At 36.7% G+C, this 15,202-nt stretch overlaps 1 protein-coding gene across 1 annotated transcript; it reads right to left on the reverse strand.

Moving 5' to 3' along the window:
• Positions 1 to 6,589: 6,589 nt before the first annotated feature.
• Positions 6,590 to 12,549, reverse strand: LOC109166878 (phospholipase A1-II 4-like). The gene is made up of 4 exons (XM_019315777.1): positions 12,438 to 12,549; positions 9,841 to 10,084; positions 8,198 to 8,546; positions 6,590 to 7,342 (listed from the first exon to the last, which is right to left on the reverse strand). Exons 1-4 carry the CDS (start codon positions 12,547 to 12,549, stop codon positions 6,713 to 6,715), a joined length of 1,335 nt encoding a protein of 444 aa, XP_019171322.1. The 3' UTR covers positions 6,590 to 6,712.
• Positions 12,550 to 15,202: the final 2,653 nt, after the last annotated feature.

Raw genomic sequence — 15,202 nt, forward strand, 5'->3', positions numbered from 1 at the left:
GTGTGAATATGCATTCGTGGATTTGTTCAATTCGACTTGTGAAGAGGAGCTGGGGTTAAAACCAATTCCAGTTCTTTCCCCGGACAGTCTGGATTCATTCATCATTCTATCCATTAGGTTGGATGAATTATTGAATTTATCCAAAACTTCAAGCAGTTCTTGCTCTCTCTTCTCTTTTGCTGTGCACAACTCCTTTAGAGCGAGAACATCTTTCTCAAGCTGCTCCTTAGCAATGACTAGCACATTGTTCTCAATACGAACTTGCTTTAGTTCATTATAGCTAAGCATGAGCCGAGAGTTCTCCTCCTTGAGTTTGGAGTAAGTGCTATTTATCACATTGAACCTCCTTATCATTTCGGTGACAGATTCATTGGAGGTAAGAGTTTTCACAGAACTCGACTCAGCTGAATAACAAGAGGATGAATGACAATTTACCTCGTCTTCATCTGCCATGAGACATAGTTCGTCTGACTCTTGACTGAATAGGCACAACAGTCCTTTCTCCTCATCAGTGTTTTCGTCTTCTGAACTAGAGCTTGAGGAGCTACTTTCGGTTGCGACTGTGTCAGAAGTTTTGTTCACTACCATTGCCTTCCTTCTTCCTTCCTTTCTGGAGTTTGATGATTTAGGTTTGTCGCTTCTTTTATATCTTTCTCCAGTCTCTTTTGAGGGACTTGTGGTAGCATTGTTATCTTGATGTTTGCTTACTATGGGATGTGGACAGTTCGCCTTGAAGTGTCCTGGCTTTCGGCAATTATAACACAATAGATGAGAGTCCATGGTTTCAGATTTTGAGGTTTGAGGGAAGTTCTCGTGCTTCTTTCGGTGGCTCAAACGTTGTGGATCTTGAAAGTTGTTCTTTCTCATGAATCTTTTCATTTTCCTGACAAATAGTGCATATTGTTCATCAGATAAAAAATCACAAGAGTTAGGTTTCGACCTGTTGGATGTTGATGCTGATTGATTTGCCACGAGAGCAATGTTTCTTGTTTCTGAATCTTCGGCATCTTTTGGTTCATGTTCGAACTCATAAGCTTTGAGATCACTGAAAATTTTGGCAGTGCTTGTTATTTTAATATCTCGACTGTCCCTCATTGCAATAACCTTCATTTCCCATGATTTAGGTAGACCACGAAGGATCTTCAGATTCATTTCCTTCTCAGTAAGTTCTTTTCCAAGATCTGATAAATCGCCCATCAGTCTGGTGAATCTGAGTTCCATATCCATGATTGATTCATTTGGCAGCATTTTGAAATCTTCGAATTTTTTCATAGCCATTGTCAGCTTGTTGTCCTTTTCTTGCTCGTCTCCTTCTCCTAAACTCATTAGGACATTCCACACTTCCATAGCATTCTTGCATTTTCGGACTCTGGGAAACAGGGAATAATCCAGAGAGTTGTAGAGAATATTTCTTGCTACATTGCCCAGATTCGCTCTTGTTTTTTCTTCTGAGGAGTACTGGTCTTTTGGTTTTAGTATCATTTGTGGAGCTCCTGCTCCCTGTGCGGCTGCTTGAGCATTCGCCATCATGATTGTAATTGGTCCGGTTGTTATGACGTCCCACATTTCATCATGAATGGAGCATAGGAGAGCCTGCATTCTTAACTTCCAGTCATCAAATTTAGCAAGACTAAATGCAAGTTGTTTGGAGCGATGAGCATGTTCCTTTTCCATTTTTTTTAAAAAAAAAACGTGCAAAGAAAATATGCAAGATTTTCAAGAGATTTTTGAATAGGAATCTACCAGGCAGTAAATGCAAAGCCTTTACCGATCAAGGTATTGGCTCTGATACCACTTGTTGGTCCCGATAGAATGAGATGAGAGTCTAAAGGGGGGGGGGGGGTGAATAGACTCTTTTCGTTAGAAGCCCTAAACGTCACCTTTCGGTGTCTTGGCGCAGCGGATAAGATAGATTTGTTTTAGAAACTTTGCACAAGTTTGCGTAATTAGACAAACTTTCGGTAACGATAATAAAGGAATGATATGAGAGCAAAAAGGAAAAGCGTAAGTAAAGAGATAGAGAGGACACGAGATTTTATAGTGGTTCAGCCAATGTTGCCTACTCCACTCTTCTTCCACAACAGTTGGAAGGATTGCACTATCACTCTTAGTACAAAACACAAAGACTTCCTTGATCACTAAGCCGGACAGCCTTCGTAGGTTTTTCAACTCCTCGAGTTTACTCCGCCTCTATCAACTTCTTCTCCTGAGTTGAGGTTGGTAGAAAATGATTTCTTGAATTCTCCAACGATGAGGTCTTGACTTTGAGATATGATTGCTTCAAATAGGTGTCAAGACTTCCTTGAGGTGTAAGACAAATGATTCTTCAAGTAACTTAGCACCTCAAAACTGGTTCACAAAAGCTTTTAGTAAATTGTAGACTTTTCAAGAGCTTTTGTAAGTGAGTAAGTCGAGTGATAATGAACTAGCACCTTCTTAGTTGATGAAGGTGAGTTTATATAGGTGATGAAAATCCATCCGTTGGAGGGAGATGAAATTTTCGAACCTTTTAACCATTGGACAAGGACCGGGGAGCTTCATGCATTAAATGCTCCATTAATGAGGTTGTACCATGTAGCCGTTGAAGGTGTGGAAAGCATTAGGGTTTTGTCCTTTAGCTCCAAGAGACGGTACATCTTCATTTAATGCTTCTTGAAAAGTGTGTCCCATAAGATGAAGTCCTTATTGTCCTAGGATGTTGTCAAATCAGACAGGTGAAACATTCTTCTCGTTGTTGAAGAGAAGTAATGCTTGATAAAAATCGTCTTTCACAAACACTGTCCTTTCGTGCTTGTTGACAACTCCTGCTTGACTCTCGTTGTTGTTCTTCATGTCTCGTGTCTTCTTTCGCCTTGGAGACCCTAATATCTAGTCATAACTCATTTTCGTGTGTTTGTCTAGCTTAACACGAATTACAGAGGAGTTACGGCAACTCTCGTCTAGGACGAAAGAAGCGATTAAAAAAGCTAATGGTTAGGGGTCTACTTTTCTACATTACATTGGTATCATCAAAATCCTAATACAATGTTCCTAACACAAGCTCTCTTAAGGGATGAGAGTATACAATCATTTACGCCAACCAAACTAGTTAGTATATTAATTTTCTAGGAATAACGTATAAGATGATACAACCCTCAAATATAATTTTGATTAAAAATAAATAAATAAGATACTGTAGATCTCTTTTAACTTAATTATTAAAGGTCTCGAATTGAGCTCTGAAAATGCGGCTACCACAAGAAAAAGATTAGTCTTAATTTATAGGGTATTAAATAGTGTACATTGATTAAGGAAATTTGTGATCGGACCAAAAAATAAATAAATAAAATTACAACTCATCATTATTACCCGTTTGGTTTCAACTTCGTGGCTTATGGGACAAACTAGGTGAGACATCTTCACTCTAAACATTATTCTAGTTAATGTCATCATCTTCTATGGATGAGAATTGTAATAATTGTATTGAATGAGTTGATTACAAAGAGTACAGACAATGAGAATACATACAAGGAAGAGTCATATGATGACTGGGATAAGGAGTTATAAATTAACTCGAATACATGCAGTTTTAATACTCCCCTTTAAGCACATGGTATACTAGTACCTTGTAGCTTGTCTCTAAAGAAAGAAAATCTAGGTAAATATATCTGCAAGTTGATCTTTGATTGAGATGAAGTTGACTTGAATATTTCCATAAGCCACTCTATCTCGTACAAAGTGATAATCAATTTCTACGTGCTTGGTGCGTGCATGAAAGATTGGATTGGCACACATATAGGTAGCACCTAGATTGTCACATCATAACTTTGGAACAGAAATACCTGGCACCTTTATTTCGCATAGCAATGAAATAATCCATAATATTATTAATACCTCTGCACAGACATCTGCTAGGGCTTTGTATTCTGCCTCAGTGGAAGACCTAGCAACAATTCTTTGCTTCTTACAGACTAAAGAAATAAGATTAGTCCAAAAAAAAAAAAAAAAAAAAAAAAAAAACAGCAAAACCACCAGTGAACTTATGATCTTCAGGACAACCAGCCCAATCAGAATAAGAAAAAGCATGAATTTCCTTTGACGTTGATTTTCATATACGCAACCCAAATCCAATTGTTCCCTTAACATACCTCAAGATACGTTTCAGTTGCTCCCAATGTGATGTTGTATGAGCATGCATGTGCTGACAAAGCTGATTAACCGCAAAGAATAAATCAGTTCGTGTAATAGTGAGATATTGTAGTACTCTAACCAGGCTCCTATACTGCGTTGGATCATCATATAAGTCTGCAATAAAGGGTACAATTTTCGAAACAGACATAGAAGTAGAAAGAGGTTTCATTCCGCCATTCCAGCACGTGTCAAAATATCATTCATATATCGTCGTTGAGACAATAGGATACCATCATAACATTTAACAGTTTCAACGCCAAGGAAAAAATTTGGATCACGAAGATCTCTAATCTTGAAAGTGGCCGAAAATTTTGAGAGTAAGTGAGTAACTAGGGCCTGATCACTTGCCATTACAAGAATATCATCCACATAGACCAACGAATAAACTAGTGCAGAATCTTGAGAGAAATAGAATAGAGAAACATCTGTCTTTGATGCTCGAAAACCAACAGATATTAAAAAACGTGTGTAAACGATTAAACCAAGCTCTAGGAACTTGTTTTAATCCATACATGGAACGTTAGCAGACATGGTGTGGAAAACTAGCATCAATATAACCAGGGGGTTGCTTCATATAAACAATTTCATCCAAATTTGCATTTAAAAAAAACATTGTGAACATCTAGTTGCTTGATAACCCATCCATATGATCAAACTAAGGATAATAGAAGCCTTACAGTTGTGGGTTTCACCACTAGATTGAATGTATCAAAGAAATCCTGGCTTCGAACCTGATTGAAACCTTTTGCTACTAACCTGGCTTTATGCCTCTCAATAGTGTCATCAACCTTTCTTTTCGTGCGAAACACCCATTTACACCCAATAATATTCATACCTGTGGTGGAAGGAATTAGGGACCAAGTCTGATTCTGTAGTAGAGCACTAAATTCTTGGTACATAGCTTCACGCCACTTAGGATATTTAATAGCTTAAGTGTAACACATAGGTTCCGTAGGACAAACCTGAGCAACCAGAGCCGTAGGAGGAGCCTGAGACTTATTGCGAGTTGCCATGGAGTGGGTGTGGACAGTTGGCCTTGCCACGCGGACGCCGTGCAGCTTCTACAAGTTCAACCGAAGATGACGTAGGCTCCACGGAATCAGCTTGCATGGGTTCGTCTGTCAACACGGGCTCTAGTGGCAAATCTGGATGCACGGAACCCGATGCAGGATTGTTGACGTCATGGTGGAGAATAGATTTCGCCCAGGGAGTAATCTGAGTAGGTGGTGTAGGCATGCAAGGAAGATTTAGTAGCAAAAGGAAATATTTCTTCATCAAATCTGACATGCATGCATGTGTAAATCTTATTAGTCTGTAAGTCCATGCACCTATACCCCCTAAAAGACTCAGGATAACCTAGGAAGACACAAGGAGAAGACCTGTATGACATTTTGTGATGATTGTATGGTTTAGCCAAAGACACAAAGAAAAGAATAGGAAGGAGGAGACTTGTGCAACACATGATGAGGACTAGAATTGTTTAAGACACTGGAATGCATTTTATTAATCAAATAAACAGCAGTCTCAATAAAGCAAAATCTCAAAAACGATACGGAATAGAGGCATGAGCCATAAGAGTGAACCCAGTTTCAACAATGTGCCTGTGTTTCCGTTCAACACGCCAATTTTGCTCATGAGTATATGCACATGACTGTCTATGATTAATACCTAGTTTGTGCAACGAGGAATGTAATTTCTTATACTCAGCTCCTAGATCAGATTGAATGGACTTGATTTTACGATTAAATGAACGCTCAGCTAAAGAACGAAATTGATCAACTATGGCATAAAGATCATATTTCTGTTTCATAGGAAAGTACCAAGTGTAATGAGAATAATCATCAGCAAAGATGACCAAATAACGACAACCATTAGAAGATAGCAAAGGAGTTGGTCCCCAAATATCAATGTATATCAAATCAAGAATGTCCGAAGTACTAGACTCAACACGCGCCAAAAGGGAAACGTGCAGATTTACCTAATTGACACGCTGAACATAAATTAGAATTGCAACGAATACTATGACTAAATCCACTAACCGAATATAACGGAAGAATTTGACTCAGGACACGCTGATGAGGATGACCCAGGCGATCATGCCAAATCGAAGCGGAAGCACGAGTGGAGAGGAACGTAGAAGGAGACGAACATGGAATACGCAAAGTGTATAGACCACCCGAACTACTGCCCTGTAGGAGGATTTCCTTGGTGCTAATATCTTTCACAAGGAAAAAATAAGGGTGAAATTCAGAAAATACATTATTATCTGTAGAAAAACGTTGGACAAATAATAAAGAGATAGATAGACCAGGAACAAGCAATATATCAAACAATAGAAGTTCAAAGTAAGAAATTGAAGTTTATGTAGTATTTTTTTTTTTTTTTTTGTTTTTGTTTTTTTTTTCTTTTTTTATTTATTTTATTTTTAGTAACAAAACAGCTTTTCTTATTGATCAAACAACATTTTACATTCAAGGAAGTATGCCTAATGCCATGAAGACTTATTCATACACTAAAATAATCATTTTCCATCAAAATAATATTATATATCATCTACTTCATGATCGTCAAGAATCCAAGTCCCATCATCTTGTTGAACCATCCCTCTGTTCTTCACAACATACCATTCCGCCGGCGCCATAAGGCTGTAATTACCTTTTAACTGGTCGTTATACTTGTTTAAAAGCGCAATGTCGAAATCCCCATGAAGCTTAAACCCTCCCTGAGACCCTTGAAACCCATCAACCCCATGCAAGTAAGTCACCAGAGCGTGCCAGCTTGCCTTACCGCCGTCCAGATAATTGGACTCTGAAGCGTCGAGGTCGAACTCCAAGCCCACATGCTCGTAGGATATTATCGGCAACGTTGTGTTTTCCTGGACTCCGAACGGCGGCAGCTTCGGCACGATGTCGTTGGCATCAGTGAGGCGGAGGATTTTAAGGTTGTCGTCGGTGAGGTTTGAGACGGCGTTCTTGAAGTTGTGTTCCCCAACTTTTGGGCTTGCAAATAGGAAGGCTGTGACGGGAATGGGTGAGTCTTTGTTGATTGGATTGGTTACTAGGTCCACTGCGGCTAAGGTTGCCAGTGATGATCCTAAGCTGTGTCCTGCTAGGGTTATGCTCATTTCTTCGTCCTTGTATTGCTCCACAAGTCTGCTTACCTCTTCACGAATCTGTATTGTATTTTCCATGTCAGTCAATTAACATATTAAGCTGAATTGAAAAGATTAAAGAGTGATCGAACTGATGTGTTTCGTTTGAAGAATGTTGTATCTATCAGAAGACTATACTTTTATTATTTATATAGAAAATTACACTTTTCGTTTTTCAATTGTTATGCATTATGCAATTTAGGGCAGTATTATTGGTGGGCTTTTTATCCGCCCCTACCAGCTCACTTTGACAGCTCTACTTGCGCGTTACATTGCGTGAGAAATTTTATAAAGACCCACACACGTCCTTAAAATGAATGAAATGTTGATGATTGGTTAATTGAAGGATTAGATTAAAATGTATGTTTTAAACAAAAAAAAAGGGTCTCATGTTTCAAAAAATTGGAAATCTAGAATTAAATTGTGTAACAACCAACAATTCATTGATCAAAAGTGTGATTTTAGCTCGAAGAAGAAAAAAAATGCTAGGAAGGGAAGAGTGTATACTTGAATTGATTCTCGATACTAACAAAGTATATGGGTTGGGTTATGGAGAGATCGAAATTAGGAGTTGTCTAATTAATTTTTTTAAAAAATATAGAAAAATCTTAAAATGAACAAAAGTTTAACCCGGGTGACCAAAATGACAACATTACGCTTAAAAAATGTAGGAACTGAATTTTTACAAACCGACAATAAAAGACTCAATTTTGTAATAGGTAATAATTGAGTGACCAAAAATGTAATCTTTCCTTATTCATATATATCATATTGGGTAAATTTCATTTTTTGGTCCCTCAATTATTAATCAATATGAAATTATTATAATATAGAATGAAATGTGGTTAGTTAAGATTGTATGGGACATCATCGTACCTGTTCCCTGGCACTCACACCCTTCAATACTGGATCTGGATTCACGGCGGTGTACATATCGTAGAAGCCTTTGTGTACGAGAGGATCGGAGTCTTGGCCGAATATTAACCGCGCTTTTACGAACAAAAAATCGAAATTCTTTACCCACTCCGCCGGCCGAACTGTTCCTCTCCAAGCGACCAGAATGTCCCTCCGCCCCAGCGCGGCTTTTCCGTCATCCGTCGCTACCGCCACGTACCCCATCCAGTTTGATTGCTTCAGCACGGCGTCTGGTCGCTGTGGCTGAATCAAATAGTCAATGGCAGTTGGAACCGTTGAGGGTGAATAAAAGTATTTGGTCACTTCATACCTTCAACATCAACATTATATTATAATTAATTAGTTAATTTGGGATTCGGGTGTAAATGAGTTGAGTCTCAATGCTACATGCTCAAAATTTAATTCAAGCTTTGTTCAATTCAAGCTCAGCTCGGTCCAACTCATTGCTAGAATTTTTGAGTTCGAGTTCAAATTAAACTCAACCCACAATAGTAAGTCAAGCCATACTCAGTTTGATTGCACAAAAGTAGTTGGGTCCAAATTTAAAAGATCAGAGAGAAAATCACAGTGTATATCACCCATCCAATTATTACTTACTATGCAATTTAGTCTCTCACTTTCAAAATTTAAAACTCTAGTCTCTCATTTGTTTCCACAATATTGTCTCCCAATTAACATATGGTTAACATTCTCTTCGTTCTAGACGGATTATAGATGAAACTTGTGAATAGAGCTGTCAAATTTAGCTTAGACCGTCCTGCAACGCTAAAAGGGTGGAGTGAGCTTTGAGAGTTTTTGCCCGTTTTATTGACAAGTATTTTAGCCCGCCTCGCCTAACCTATGGGCATGGAGGGCCAGTGGGGCCTTGCCAAGCCCACCAAAATACTATATTAAAAGAAAAATTATTACAATAAATAAATATTATAAATTTACAAAACAAAAAACATAAGATAATCATCCAATTTCTTTATATTTAGACTATGTTTACTTAAACTTTAGAGTTTAGACTATCTAATTAAAATAATTTTAGCATTTATATATTTTCTTTATACAAATTATAGATTTATAAAAATTACAAATTAAAGTTAAGATTTTAGTGGGTCCCACCCTAACCCGACTATCTAATTAAAATAATTTTAGCATTTATATATTTTCTTTATACAAATTATAGATTTATAAAAATTACAAATTAAAGTTAAGATTTTAGTGGGTCCCACCTTAACCCCGCGAACTTAAGGTAGAGCGGGACGGGCTAGCCTCCGTTAGACCCGTATTATTGGCGGGCTTTTTTAGCTCGTCTTGTATAGGGTGGGTTTTGGCAGTCCTACCCTGGTCAGTCCTCTTTGACAACTCTACTTGTGAGTTACGCTATGTTAAAAATCTTATAAAGACTCCACAAACCCCTAAAAATAAATGAAATGTTAACGATAAAGTATGTACCATATTAAAAATGTTTTAAACAATAAAAGATCTCATATCCAAAAATTAAAAATCAGGAAGTAAATTGTATAACGGCCAATAATTCATTGGTCAAAAGTGTGATCCTCCCTCAAAGAGAGAAGAATATAATGCTAGTAGGAATGGAAGTAAGAGAGTATATATACTTGAAGGGATTGGCATTGTCATGGCCAGACTCCCTAAGAAGATTCTTCCTGGCGTATCGGCACAGTCCAATGTTCTTTGAAATTGGTTCGTTAATGAAGGAGTCGTAAACTGCCGCAACCATTGATCCGTAATGAATGAGGTACCGCCGGAGATCGGAATCCAAAGGGTCCAAAAGCCCTTCCCAGTTGTTACGTCCACTCAGATCCTCCCATCTTTCTGCAATGCCACTCACAGATATCTTGCCTGTTTATATAATCAAATTCAATATATTCTTTAATTCATCCGTCCATGTATAGGAGTAGGATCAGACGAGAACATGATCCTCGTGTAAAAAGTGAGAACGGATCTCAACTGTCTATCAGAATTTACAATATTCAAGAGTTTTAGAACTTTTGCCAAATAAGACTACTCAATATCCCATACTAACATGTAGTGTAAGTATTTAGCCTCTATGGTTCATGTTCATTTGAGCCACCATGATTTACATCCTCCCAAATGCTCCGTCGGGCCGGAGCGTGGGGGCCCTTAAGGTTGGGGTTCAGCCTTTTGGAAGAATGTAGTGTAAGTATTTATTTTTTAGCTATATTTAGGAAAAATCTAAGGAGGCCGGACATGGTAGGACTTGCATGGGCAAATTATGCCCTGGACCCCTGTCCACAATGAATTGTGGACACGGACCCAAAACGACGTCGTTTTTTAAAAAAAACGCGTCATTTAGTTAAAAAAAAAATATTCGCGCGCGTTTTGCCGTTAACGCCGTTAACGGCGTTATTTTTTTAGATTATGAATGTACAGTTATGCCGTTATGAATGTACAGTTATGCCGTTATGAATGTACAGTTATGCAATTATGAAATTATGAACACAGAGCTCTAACATTATGAACTTACAATTATGAACATATATAGTGATAAAATTATGATCATGGAGCTTTAAAATTGTGAATATAGAGCTTCGAAGATTATGAATGTACAGTTATGGAGTTATGAATGTACAGTTATAGAGTTATGAATCTACAGTTATGAGATTATGAATCTACAGTATGGAATTATGAATGTACAGTTATTGATCGAATTATGAATAAAGAGTTCTAACATTATGAACTTACAATTATGAACATATAGTGATAAAATTATGAACATAGAGCTCTAAAATTGTGAACATAAAACTTCGAAAATTATGAATGTACAATTATGGAGTTATGAATGTACAGTTATGGAGTTATGAATGTACAGTTATAGAGTTATGAATGTACAGTTATGGAGTTATGAATGTACAATTATTAACATATAGTAATAAAATTATGAACATATACTCCTATAACAAAGTAGTCTGAAATTTAAAAAAAAAAAAAAAAAAAAAAAAAAAAAAAAAAAAAAAAAGAAAAAGATAACAGTGCCTACCGGCACTGTTACCCATGTCCAGCAAGCATGCTGGACACGGGTCCAACGCATAAGGATTGACTTGCATGTCAACCAATCTATTCCTCATCTCTTTGATCGATCAAAAATTGTCAAAAAAGGTCTTATAAGTTATGAGTGAATTGTCAATTGTCACGTTAAATGTGGCTCAAATAAGAATCTGACATACAGTGTAATTAGTGTTGACACTAAAATTTTGATAAATATTGATTATTTTTAATACTAGTATATTTAAATATATTTTGAATAATATTGATATTATCTAATTTGTTTAATTAGATAATATTAAAAGAGTTTGAACTTATCAAAACTCTTCTATCCAATAAGGCATCTTATTTCTATGTATTCATCCTAAGAAATAGTCATGTAAACCTCTTGAAAATATTATTCACAGATCACAATAAAAATGTGTGATCCTGAAAGTAAAAGTTCTCCTCCAATCATGCTTGTTGATCCAAATTTTCATTGAAGATCAAACCATTTGAACCCGGAGGCCCTTCAACGAAGAACAAGCTATATATACAAGCCCCACGCGTTATGCTGTGCAAGTTGCAAAAACAACGTCGTTTTGACTAAAAACGCGCGTCCCACTTTAAAAAAAAAAGTTTTGATTCCCGTCAACAGCATTATGTTGTGCTCATTCATTCTGGATTTTTAGTTCATTCATTCTGAATATTTAGTTCATTCATTCTGAAAATTTAGACAGAAATCGAAACTGTTTTTTTTTTTCATTCATGCTGGATATTTAGTTCATTCATTCTGGATTTTTAGTTCATTCATTCTTGATATATAGTTCAAATTATGCACAACATAATGTTGTTGCTGGGAATCGAAACTGATTTTTTTTTTAAGTGGGACGCACGTTTTTGGTCAAAACGACGTCGTTTTTGCAACCGTGTGCACAATGCAGAGTGCACACAGATGCACAACATAATTTGCCTACAAGTCCTTCTTTGAATATCAAGGCACTTGAATTCCGAAGGCCCTTCAGTGGTGGAGTGTTCAAGGCATCCCATTGAAGAATCAGAGGACCATCTAGAGACTTATACTTACACTACATTAATACTCAATGTAACTAAAATTTTTAATTTAAATATATATACATATTCAATTTTTTGTGTTCACAATAAGACTCGATCTTATATTAATTGTGAAGCTCGCAATTTGTTTACATACCTGAAACTCCAAGAATAAGACTTCCCATGGCTGAAACAAAGCAGGTAAAAGCAACATATTGAACAAAGTTCCCCTTGCCATGACCAGGCCGACCAAACACGCCGTAACCCATTTCTTGTTGAACAACGGCTTTAGTACCAGCAACGTAGGAACGAGAGAACCAACGTTAGAGAAGACAGATAATATTTATATTTGAGATATATAGGTGGAAGATTAGTATGATGGAAGAAATTTAGTGTATGATATAAAATCGTAATACAGTCATTGACAGCAATAAAAATTCTTATACTAAAATTTTGACGAGTAATATTTTATTTTATTTTTACAAAACAACAAAATAAAGTATATTAGTTTTCTTTCTTTTTCTTCTTAGACCACAAGGTGTTTTCTATAAGAGTCACCGGGCCAGTTTAATCTAATTAAGGGGCAAAAATTGCAAAGTGCTAGCTAGATTTGTCTTTTCATAAGAAGGGGATTTGAACTCGGACTTCTCTTAAAATATGAGAGTACGGTCACTCACGTCAACCAAACTGGTTAGTATATTAGTTTTTTTAGAAATAACATACTATTTAGATTAAAAATAAATAAATAAGATATTGTAGATCTCTTTTAATTTAATCAGAGGTCTCGAGTTGAGATGTATAAATGGGCTACCACAAGAACAAGAATAATCTTAATTCACCCGTACGAGCTTAGCTCAATGGTTTAGTGGACAGTATTTGATTGAAGAATAATCTTAATGTAGGAACCGTTGGTAGAAAACAAATAATAATCAAATAAAAAAAAATTGACTATTATTTTCTGGAAAGAAGGGAAGAAAAATTTGAAGAAAATTGGCTAGTGTTTGGTGTTGGGTTTTTTGCAAGAGTCAAGTGTGCACTCTTTCCTTAAAACCTTATTTGCCACCTCCCGTAGATGCTAGGAGCGTTGTGGCCTAGGCTTCCCAGGATAAAACTTGCTATGATCCAATGTTTGAGCATTCAAACAAAGGATCCGGCGAGCAAGACAATGGCTATGAACACAGTATGGCTTAAAGAAAGAGTAGAAGTAGAGAGGTTTTGAGGCTAAAAGATGAACTTTCGTGTTCTATATTTTCTGTGTAAAACTCTACTGCCCAACTCCTCCTTTTATAGGGGTGAAGGATTTAATAGCTTTTAATTAGGCACTTAAGGGCACCCCTTCACCTTCCTGTAACAGCACCATTAGCATGGCCTTCAATTCAAAATTTAAAATTGGAATTAACTCAGAAAATTAATTCCGTAACAGTAGAATTGAAGGGCCAACGGTCAGAAACTGTACAGGTTCGTGTGGAAGTTTCGGCCATGGGTCCGAAGTGGCCGAAACTATGGCAACTACCTAGTTTCGGCCACTTGGCCGAAACTTTATTCCGTGGCTTGTGTTGGAAAATTTATTCCGAAGTTTGGCATAACTTAGCCCGCAAGGCCAGCCAATTTCCGGACGACATTCGTGCCCGCGCACACGAGCTCGGGCTTGAATCAAGCCTTTACAATCTCTGCTAGTTGGAATTTGATTTGCACCACCCTCCCCCCCTCCCCCCCGCGCGAGAGAGCCTCTATGCTATACAATTCTACAAGCTTCAAAAGAGCTCTTGTATATAAGGGGGGAAAATCTTCATTCCAAAGCAATGTGGGACAAAAGCTCACTTTTTCCCTTCATTTTCCAACTCAAATGGGTCTACTTTGAGAATCAATATCTCATTCACCCATTATCCGTTTTGAGCGTACAATATATCGATCTCTTCGTCTCACTACGAAGAATCCGAATCCACTTTGACCCGACCCAAATCGGAAGTGGACCCCACTGATAATTGTACCACAAAATAGCCACTTAACATGCCATTTTATGCCATTTTAAGCTATTTTTTCCAACACTTAATTCATAGGGTATTAGTGTACATTGATTGAGGAAATTTGTGATCGGACTAAAAAATAAATAAATAAAATTACAACTCATTATGACCGGTTTGGTTTCAACTTCGTGGCTTACGGAACAAACTAGGCGAGACATCTTCACTCTAAACATTATTTTCTAGTTAATAACATCATCTTTTATGTCCTTTTCATTTCTTCGAATCTGTTAATGTTGTCATAATAAAAAAGTATATATTTAATTTATTAAAAGTATATTATTTGTGTGCTGATATTAGATTGCATATTATATATTTCTTCTGTTTGGCAATGGCAACACTCACACATATTATATTCATTATCGCATCATTCATCCAATCACTTCATCATAAAATTTACTATATTAATTTTTCTGCCATGTCACCATCTACTACTTTTATAAAATAAGAAAACATTAAAATATTCAACATGAAGTGAATCCAAGTTTTGGAATCCCAATATACAAACAGTGTAAATGACCAAAAATTGATTCCTTTAATTAACAAAACAATATCATCGATTTAATCAAAGTAAAACAACAATTTTTTTGATATTCCAACACACGGTAAGACCTATGAAAAATTTGGCACTGTTTTAAATGTTTTTCCAAGTTGGTAATTACAAAAAAGTTGGATATGATAAAGCTTATCCATTGTTCATGTGTATGTGGACAAGGGACCTTCCATTATTTTTGGACTTTTTCTTTCCTATACGTATTTTCAGTGGCATTCGAATTCAAACTGTCACTTCCTTTTTTAAGTTACGAACCAACTACGTTAAGCCCAGAGACAAGCTTATCTATTATTTCACTTAGAGATGGGCATAGGTTGGAGCGATTATACATATATAATTTTGGAA

This window comes from Ipomoea nil, unplaced genomic scaffold (genome assembly GCF_001879475.1).
Source record: "Ipomoea nil cultivar Tokyo-kokei standard unplaced genomic scaffold, Asagao_1.1 scaffold0317, whole genome shotgun sequence".
Lineage (NCBI taxonomy): Eukaryota > Viridiplantae > Streptophyta > Magnoliopsida > Solanales > Convolvulaceae > Ipomoea > Ipomoea nil.